Raw genomic sequence first — 10,746 nt, forward strand, 5'->3', positions numbered from 1 at the left:
GCACCACGGGTGCAGCTGGAAGTGCAGTTGTTCTGACAATGGGTGATGGCTTGTACTTTGAGTGGGGAGTCCGTATAAACAACCGGGCCTCTACCCTTCAGACCGAACTATTTGCCTTGATCCTTGCACTGAAATGTGTACAAGTCTCCAAACTTGATACATTAATTGTGACTCCTTATCATCCTTAATTGCTCTCAACTCTTTAAGACATAACTGTAACATGCTCGTGTCTGAAGCTAGACACAAATACAACAAAATTATTAAGGATGGTAACAGAGTCCGTTTCATGTGGTCTCCATCTCATGTTGGCCTCCGAATGCATGATAGAGCTGATAAGTTAGCCAAAGAATCTGCCTTTAAAGGAGCCGTTGAGTGTAACCTTGGATTGTCAATGAGCAATCTGAGAGCAGCAGTACACCGAGAACTTCAACAAGATCTTGTAGATCTGAGGCAAAGTGAAATTGACACCAGTAATTCCATCTATTATCATACTATCATGCAAGAGGAGCCACACATCTATGGTTCATCCAATAAAATCAGCAGACTTCTAGATGTTACTACTGCTCGGCTTAGACTCGGTTACAAGTATCTCTGGGAATTCTCATTATCTGCTGATGTAGACCTGACCAAATGTAAACTGTGTCAACAAAATTATTCGCACACCCTCCGTCACTATGTGATGGAGTGCGAAAAGATACGTGAATTTAGAAACAATTCTATAACCAATGTTCCAGCGATGTGTAAATATTTCATTCAAAATGATCTGCTACAAGAAATTTTAGCCAAATATCCCCAGTTTGCTAACTGTAGGTAGTAACTAAGTGATTGTAACCTATCCACCGCTGCCCACTGGATGGGGGGCGGTGTGCAGGACAAACATATCAATTGTGACACTAGCTCTCCACATATGTCAGTTGCTTAATTTAGAACCTGTACTTGTGGTCGACCTCGAACCCATTGATGATGTGACGACTTATATTGAATTTTGTAACTAGCTCATCAAGATTGTAACTTGCTTAGCTAAATGAATTGTGGGGTTCAGTCCCTGAGCCCATTATGTGCCTCTGTAACCCTTTCCACTACCGCCCACAAGATGGGTATGGGGTGCATAATAAATGAACTAAACTAATTAACTAACTAACTAGAGTGATGTCATGGGCTTGTCTCATGTTCTCATGTGATTCCTGGGGGCACCGGATTGAAGATGATATATATATATATATATATATATATATATATATATATATATATATATATATATATATATATATATATATATATATATATATATATATATATATATATATATATATATATTTTATTAAATATGACCGAAAAAGTAAGATTAATAATTCTAACACGAATTTTCTCAATCTTTCGTACATTATGCTTCACTGTTGGAGGTAAATCAAAAATCACTTCTCCAAAATTCATTTTTATTTCTAGTCTGACGCGACACGGGCGCGTTTCGTAAAACTTATTACATTTTCAAAGACTTCACAAATACACAACTGATTAGAACTTGCATTTCCCTGATTTTATATCTACTTTTGAGTGAGGTGGGAAGGGTGATGTGGCATTACATTTGAGTGAGGTGGGAAGGATGATGTGGCATTAGAGGATATTAATAGGGTATTAAAAGTATCAACACAAGACAGAACACGAAACAATGGATATTGAATAGAAGTGTTTGTTGTAGTGTTTGCAGATGTCTGACATCAGGTACCTGTGTAAAAATGTCGTCAACATACCTGCAGTATATGGCCGGTTTCAAGTTCATGTCGACTAAGACTTTTTGCTCGATGGTACCCATGTAGAAGTTTGCAAACAGGACACCTAGGGGAGAACCCATAGCGACCCCATCTACTTGCTTATACATATGCCCATCCGGGCTCAAGAAGGGTGCCTCTTTAGTACAAGCTTGGAGTAGTTTCCTCAGAATACTTTCTGGCATGTCAAGAGGAGTACAGGCTGGATCACGATACACTCTGTCGGCTATCATTCCGATTGTCTCGTCCACAGGTACGTTGGTAAACAGCGATTCTACGTCCAACGAGGCTCTTATCCCTGTGGCCCGTGCGCCCCGCAGTAAGTCCACAAATTCCTTTGGAGACTTCAGGCTGAAGGCGCAAGGAACATAAGGAGTCAGCAGGCCGTTGAGTCGCTTTGCCAATCTGTACGTGGGTGTGGGTATCTGGCTAATGATTGGCCGAAGTGGGTTTCCAGGCTTGTGCGTCTTGACATTTCCATACGCATATCCAGGTTTATATTCCCCAATGATCTTTGGCAGGTGGAGTCCGGATTTCTTGGCGTTCACAGTTTCGATCAGTTTGTTGACCTTTGCTTTTAATTCGGCTGTAGTGTCCTTCGTTACCCTTTGGAACTTAGTTTGGTCAGAGAGTATGATGTTCATTTTCGCCAGATATTCGTCTTTTTTAAGAATGACATATATTGGCGACTTGTCACCTCTCCTGACAACTATCTCCTTGTTCTCGCGAAGGCTTTTAGCTGCCGCTCTAAGCTCGGGGGACAGTATGGTGCTTCTGTAGTTGCCTCGATTCTTTCCTCCTTCTGCAATAAGTTCTGCTTGTAAGGTATCTTTGGTAGTGACCTTCTTTTGTGTCTCGAGGTCGAATATGTCGTCCAACAGAATTTCCAACTCCACTTTCCGGGCCATTTCACTCGGTCTGGACATAACATGACAGTTTATGCCCAGATTTAGGAGAGTGACTTGGTCCTCAGTGAGGTTAATTCCTGCAAGGTTCAGGAAGCCATCTCTTGGTCGTGGAATTGCCATAGGTCCTCCATATAATGTTGTTAGTTTCTTGATAATCCTTGTTTCAGTGCTGAGGTGATGTTGGTCTGTGAGGATGTCGAGGTGTTGTTCAATGCGGGTACGGATACTATGGTCGATGTTGCTATTTCTCCACTCGTTTGTAGCATGAAGTAGTTGCGTTTTGTTGCGAAAGTGGAGTTGGAAATTCTGTTGGACGACATATTCGACCTCGAGACACAAAAGAAGGTCACTACCAAAGATACCTTACAAGCAGAACTTATTGCAGAAGGAGGAAAGAATCGAGGCAACTACAGAAGCACCATACTGTCCCCCGAGCTTAGAGCGGCAGCTAAAAGCCTTCGCGAGAACAAGGAGATAGTTGTCAGGAGAGGTGACAAGTCGCCAATATATGTCATTCTTAAAAAAGACGAATATCTGGCGAAAATGAACATCATACTCTCTGACCAAACTAAGTTCCAAAGGGTAACGAAGGACACTACAGCCGAATTAAAAGCAAAGGTCAACAAACTGATCGAAACTGTGAATGCCAAGAAATCCGGACTCCACCTGCCAAAGATCATTGGGGAATATAAACCTGGATATGCGTATGGAAATGTCAAGACGCACAAGCCTGGAAACCCACTTCGGCCAATCATTAGCCAGATACCCACACCCACGTACAGATTGGCAAAGCGACTCAACGGCCTGCTGACTCCTTATGTTCCTTGCGCCTTCAGCCTGAAGTCTCCAAAGGAATTTGTGGACTTACTGCGGGGCGCACGGGCCACAGGGATAAGAGCCTCGTTGGACGTAGAATCGCTGTTTACCAACGTACCTGTGGACGAGACAATCGGAATGATAGCCGACAGAGTGTATCGTGATCCAGCCTGTACTCCTCTTGACATGCCAGAAAGTATTCTGAGGAAACTACTCCAAGCTTGTACTAAAGAGGCACCCTTCTTGAGCCCGGATGGGCATATGTATAAGCAAGTAGATGGGGTCGCTATGGGTTCTCCCCTAGGTGTCCTGTTTGCAAACTTCTACATGGGTACCATCGAGCAAAAAGTCTTAGTCGACATGAACTTGAAACCGGCCATATACTGCAGGTATGTTGACGACATTTTTACACAGGTACCTGATGTCAGACATCTGCAGGAGCTGAAGGAGGCATTTGAGCAGAGTTCCGTGCTGCGTTTCACTTACGAGACGGAAAAGGATGGGAAGCTGCCTTTTCTAGATGTAACAGTCATGGAAAAGGGCGGAGGTTTCCACACTGCAGTCTACACAAAGGAAACAAACATAGGAATGTGCCTAAATGCCAACAGCGACTGCCCTGACAGGTACAAGAGGAGTGTTGTTAACGCATACGTCGACCGTGCTCTCAGCCACAGCTCAGAATGGAAGCAAGTCGACGAAGAACTCTGTAGGGTAAGGCAGGTTCTAGTCAATAACGGCTTCTCCAATGGTTTCATCGAAGACATCATAAGAAGGAAAGTGAAAAGCCATGCAACCTCTGAAGAGACAACTAACACAACACCTATACCCCCTATTAGACTATTTTACAGGAACTTCTTTTCCACAGCTCATAAAACAGAGGAAAGGGTCCTGAAAGATATTGTTAATAGAAACGTTATCCCTACAGACAAAAATCAGAGGATACAACTGACGATTTACTATAAAACCAGAAAAACGGCCAGCCTACTCATGAGAAACTCTCCAGACACGAAACAGAACGCTTTAAAAGAGACTAACGTCGTCTATGCCTTCAAATGCCCACTTGGGGACTGTAAGCTCCAAAAAACCCAGTATATAGGCAAGACAACAACATCTCTTTCTAGGCGTTTAACGATGCATAAACAACAGGGCTCCATTAAGGAACATATAATCTCTTCCCATAACCAAACCATCGCCAGAGAAATCCTAGTAAACAACACAGAAATCATCGATAGATACAGCGATAGCAGGCGGCTTGACGTTTGCGAGGCACTACACATCAAGAAGTCAACACCAGCAATCAACAGCCAATTATTGCACAACTATATTCTACCCACCTCAAGACTCCGCTCCAATATAGAAGCATCAAGAAATATGGACCAATAGGCTTTCTACAAACACTTCTATTCAATATCCATTGTTTCGTGTTCTGTCTTGTGTTGATACTTTTAATACCCTATTAATATCCTCTAATGCCACATCATCCTTCCCACCTCACTCAAATGTAATGCCACATCACCCTTCCCACCTCACTCAAAAGTAGATATAAAATCAGGGAAATGCAAGTTCTAATCAGTTGTGTATTTGTGAAGTCTTTGAAAATGTAATAAGTTTTACGAAACGCGCCCGTGTCGCGTCAGACTAGAAATAAAAATGAATTTTGGAGAAGTGATTTTTGATTTACCTCCAACAGTGAAGCATAATGTACGAAAGATTGAGAAAATTCGTGTTAGAATTATTAATCTTACTTTTTCGGTCATATTTAATAAAATATGTCTACAGGAAAGACTGCTACCAAAATATACTAATATATATATATATATATATATATATATATATATATATATATATATATATATATATATATATATATATATATATATATATAGGGTATTAATTTCATCAACACAAGACAGAACAAGAGTATTAATAGGGTATTAATTTCATCAACACAAGACAGAACACGAAGCAATGGATATTGAATAGAAGTGTTTGTAGAAAGCCTATTGGTCCATATTTCTTGATGCTTCTATATTGGAGCGGAGTCTTGAGGTGGGTAGAATATAGTTGTGCAATAATTGGCTGTTGATTGCTGGTGTTGACTTCTTGATGTGTAGTGCCTCGCAAACGTCAAGCCGCCTGCTATCGCTGTATCTATCGATGATTTCTGTGTTGTTTACTAGGATTTCTCTGGCGATGGTTTGGTTGTGGGAAGAGATTATATGTTCCTTAATGGAGCCCTGTTGCTTATGCATCGTTAAACGCCTAGAAAGAGATGTTGTTGTCTTGCCTATATACTGGGTTTTTTGGAGCTTACAGTCCCCAAGTGGGCATTTGAAGGCATAGACGACGTTAGTCTCTTTTAAAGCGTTCTGTTTTGTGTCTGGAGAGTTTCTCATGAGTAGGCTGGCCGTTTTTCTGGTTTTATAGTAAATCGTCAGTTGTATCCTCTGATTTTTGTCTGTAGGGATAACGTTTCTATTAACAATATCTTTCAGGACCCTTTCCTCCGTTTTATGAGCTGTGGAAAAGAAGTTCCTGTAAAATAGTCTAATAGGGGGTATAGGTGTTGTGTTAGTTGTCTCTTCAGAGGTTGCATGGCTTTTCACTTTCCTTCTTATGATGTCTTCGACGAAACCATTGGAGAAGCCGTTATTGACTAGGACCTGCCTTACCCTACAGAGTTCTTCGTCGACTTGCTTCCATTCTGAGCTGTGGCTGAGAGCACGGTCGACATATGCGTTAACAACACTCCTCTTGTACCTGTCTGGGCAGTCGCTGTTGGCATTTAGGCACATTCCTATATATATATATATATATATATATATATATATATATATATATATATATATATATATATATATATATATATATATATATGTGTATATATATATATATATATATATATATATATATATATATATATATATATATATATATATCATACATATAGTGTACATATATATATATATATATATATATATATATACACTATATACATATATTTTAAACTGGAATATATTTAGTAAAAAAAATTACATGTTCATATAATGTATAAAATATTTGTATCCCGACTTTAAATATCTACCTGAACACACGTAGCAATATACTCGCACAAACACACATACCTAAACAAGATAACAAAATCTATATAAATGCACGCAAACAGACGTAAGGAACAATGGGTGTAGTCATGAGAGCTGAGCCACACTCACCAGAAGATGATGACGAGGAGACGACGATGACGACGGTGACGAGGAGACGGCGGTGACGACGACGAGGAGACGACGATGACGACGACGGTTCTAGTGATGCAAATATATTTATAAACGTTAATGTTCTTGGCGCTAAAGTCTTGCACGTTTGTCCGGAATGTTATGTCCAACTTTCCATGGTGACGCGTCCACTCTGTACTGGGTCACGGCGTGGGTTTTATCCCCCTCCCTCCTCCTCCCCCCCCCCCCCACACACACACAGTACAGGTCTTGCTAGTTCCATAACCACTTGATATATAATCCTAGTGATATTTATATCCAAGTTTGACTCGCGTGACTAAGAGTTACTCTTCAGTGCATTTCCTTTTGTTGTAAGGGTAAAGTCGGTGTTTTGACTGGAGAGTGTACGCTTCACGGTCTGGCTTCTCTCGTATATTCTGCGTAATCACATCTTGTACTTGCTTCTTTCTTACTTTGATTTGTTTCCTGATTAATATATTTGTACAGTATATTCTCTATTTTTGTGGCACATTTAGCCAAGTCTTAATACCAATACAAGTACAGGTACAGAGGATCTGCCAAAGAAATACAGGTACAGAGGATCTGCCAAAGAAGTACAGGTACAGAGGATCTGCCAAAGAAGTACAGGTACAGAGGATCTGCCAGAGTGTTACATTGTGGTGGTGAGGGGGCTCACGTACCACTCCCTGGGGCCGGTGAGGGTTGTCTTGGCCCCTTCTCCTGCCCCTTCTTTGGTTGCTGTACGTGTGAAGGGACACGAACTTAGTGTTCTTGTGAGTCAACGGACCTCCAGCTGGAGGATGGTTGGGTGTCCAGGCTGGGGTGAAAGGGAGAATGATGTCTTTACACCAGTGTGGGAGAATGTATGAGGCAGTAGCACTCTCATTACACACTGAAATCACAATAGCTTGATGCATCAAATTAACAAATCCACAAGGGCCGTGACGAGGGTTCGAACCTGCGTCCGAGAGGATCAAAGACGCTGCCTTAATCGACTGAGCTACGACATGGTAAAGAATTGCAACCGGAAGTTGCAATTCTTTTTTGCAATTGTAATTTTGCAATTGCACTTACTCTGAAGATCCGAGTAAAGTCAGTAGAACTTCTGGTTGCAATTCTTTTCCATGTCGTAGCTCAGTCGATTAAGGCAGCATCTGGGATCCTTTCGGACGTAGGTTCGAACCCTCGTCACGGCCCTTGTGGATTTGTTCGCAGTAGGACTCCCCCTGTTAAAAAGGTAGAGCACTGCTGGGGACGACGCACCCCTTCCTGTACTGGCCCAGCGCTAGGCCTCCCTGGCTGCCCTGGTTGGAGGTATCCCTTGGCTCCAGAACCCAGACTTTTAGAAGTGATGCTGTATGGAAACTGAACCGACTTCTCTTACCCAGGCTTGTGGAGTGGGCGACCAGGCTCCCGAGACGACTGTGATGGAAGACCGGGCTCTGTAGCCCCCACTACATTGGACCCAGACCAAACTGCTTCATTGACCCTCTTGACTACCCCTCTCTGCTCCCTTCCCCCCTCTGTTGCAGGGTTGAGCTCCAAGGCCCTAGTGATGACCAGCTCATCATCTGGAGCAGCTCCTTCTCTCAGTGTGACAACTGCACCTTTTACCCTCCATCTTACTGGGGGTGCTCGGTGCCGTTCCCTCCGCAGACGCACCCACACAATTCCTTCCAGTTATACTGCGTTCCAAGCCTTGTTTGGTCCTTCAACGTGCATTCAGTACTTTGATCTCAACCATGTGGATTTTACACGTCTTCCTCCATAAACACCTCGTTGATTCGGTGGATACCTTTGTTACTTATAACCCCGCCCGTACTGGCACACGTGTCGTTGCTGCTCCTTCTCAGGAAGCAGCTGCCTGCTTAGCCTCGTTGTCCACCATTGCGGAGACCCCAATTCGGATCTCCAAAAATGCCTGGTAAAATGCCAGCATTGGCAGTTATTCTTCCAAATCATGTTGCGACTGGTGTTAGGGACCTGAAAGACTGCCACGAGGATATTAAACATATCCTTGAAGCCCAAGGCTATTCTATCCTCCAGGTTGATAGATTCACTCGACCCCCGTGTGGTCTCGTCGTCTACCACTTCGAGTTGAGAAGATTACTTTTGACAGTAGGTCCCTTACGCCTTCCAAAATTCTTGCCAATTCCAGATGCTCCATTCAGCAGTACATTCCCTCTCCTAGACTCTGCAATAGGTGCTGGAAATTTGGGCATGGTCCCATCAAATGCACAAGTGCAGTGTCTCTATGCCCCTTTTGTGGGGACTTGGGTCACTCTAAGACGGTACTCTTCTTCCCAAGCTCACTGCATCAATTGTGGTGACGCCCACCCTACCTTCTCCCGCGCATGTATGCACTACAAATTTGAGGAGGCCATCAACAATTTGAAACACCGCGATCGTTTGTCTTTCCCTGAGGCAAGATGCCAAGTACTACTTGTTCCTCTTTTACTGGCATGTCTCTTGCTCGTGACACAGCAACTAACTAACTAGGGTGTAAACATACATACACGTCCTTCCTGGACTCTCCCACCACCACCTCACCTGCTCCTTTACATTCTGAACCAGAAGATCTTCCTCCTAGTTCTCTGTCTGGTGTTTCATTCCTTCCTTCACAGTCTGCCCTGTCTCCTGTGCCCTCTTTCCCTTCTCCCCCCAATCCTTCTTCCCAGCCCTTCCCTCTGTCTTTTGCCCCTCCTGTCTGACCAGGCTGTTGTCGATCCTTCTCCCGGCAATCTTCATGTTAATTGTTCCCATTCTCCTTCTCCTATTGAGACTATGAAGGTTGTCGCCCAGTATGTTGTTGCTGGAACACCTGTCTCTTTAAGTCAAAAACGTAAACCTGGCTCCTCTCCTTCTTCCTTCCTGGCAGGTACGAAGGCATTGCTTTCTTCCCCACCTTCCAACTCTGACTCTATCTCTGCATCCCCTCCCATTTTGGTGGTCGAGTCCCCTGTCCCAGCTATGGAGGTTCCCTTGGTCCTCGATTCTCTCTCGGTTGCTGCCCTTGATGAGGTGTGCTCCCCTGTCTCTGTCCTCCCTCCCCCTGATTCCCTTGACCGCCCCTCTCCAATGCCTCCTCCCACTACGGACTCGTGAGTGGATTTAAAATATTCGTGGATTTTATGCCAACTTCCATGAACTCCATCTTCTGATAACACAGTTTTCTCCGCTTTATGTCCATCTCCAGAAGCCGATGCTTGGCACTCGTCCTGGTCACTTCCATGGTTATTCCTTTCTCTTTTCCCCTCCAGCTTTTGATGGGGCCCATAACTACTGCTCTCATGATCCGTCATGACATTCCCTTCGTCCCCTTACTTTTTCAATCGCCCATTCAGTGTTCTGCTGCCCGTATCTTTGTGAACTGGGCAGTACCGTATTTTAAATGGTATACAGTCTGTTCCATTTATCTTTCCCCAAATGTCCCACTTTCTTTTCCTGATCTTATACACCTGTTGGACTCCTTACCAGAGCCAGTGCTCCTGTTGGATGATTTTAACTGTCGGCATACTCTCTGGGGTGATGCTCCGACAAACACCCGGGGCTGCCTTCTTGAAGCATTTGTCCTCTCTTCTTCTGTCTCTTCTGAATTCTGGTGAAGCCACTCATGTTGACTACCACACTCGCATCCTCTCCTGTCGTGATCTTTCTCTCTGCTCGTCTTCTTTTTATTTAGATTTCACATGGCGGGTTCTTGATGACCTCCATAACAGTGACCATTTCCCCATCCTTCACACCTTTTTTTCTTTTCACCCTCCTTCTCCTTTCTTAGGTGGCAGTTTGCCAAACCTGACTGGAATTTATTCACCCTACATACTACTCTTTCCGATCTCTCTGCTCTGCCTCGCCGTCAGGACCTCCTTCTTTTTCATGACACCATATTAGATGCTGCCCTCCACTCTATTCCTCGTCTTACCTCCCGTGCACGCGGAAGTGCGTTCCCTGGTGGAATGCAGACTGTATTTCGTTTCGGAATGCGAGTGCGGTGGCGGTGGCCCGTAGGACTGTCTGTAT

General features: G+C 43.7%; 1 protein-coding gene across 1 annotated transcript; it reads right to left on the reverse strand.

Annotated features, from left to right (window-relative positions):
- Positions 1-9,560: 9,560 nt before the first annotated feature.
- Positions 9,561-10,028, reverse strand: LOC138372856 (sperm acrosomal protein FSA-ACR.1-like). Its single transcript, XM_069338525.1, has one exon. It carries the CDS (start codon positions 10,026-10,028, stop codon positions 9,561-9,563), a length of 468 nt encoding a protein of 155 aa, XP_069194626.1.
- Positions 10,029-10,746: the final 718 nt, after the last annotated feature.

Source organism: Procambarus clarkii, chromosome 40 (genome assembly GCF_040958095.1).
Source record: "Procambarus clarkii isolate CNS0578487 chromosome 40, FALCON_Pclarkii_2.0, whole genome shotgun sequence".
NCBI lineage: Eukaryota > Metazoa > Arthropoda > Malacostraca > Decapoda > Cambaridae > Procambarus > Procambarus clarkii.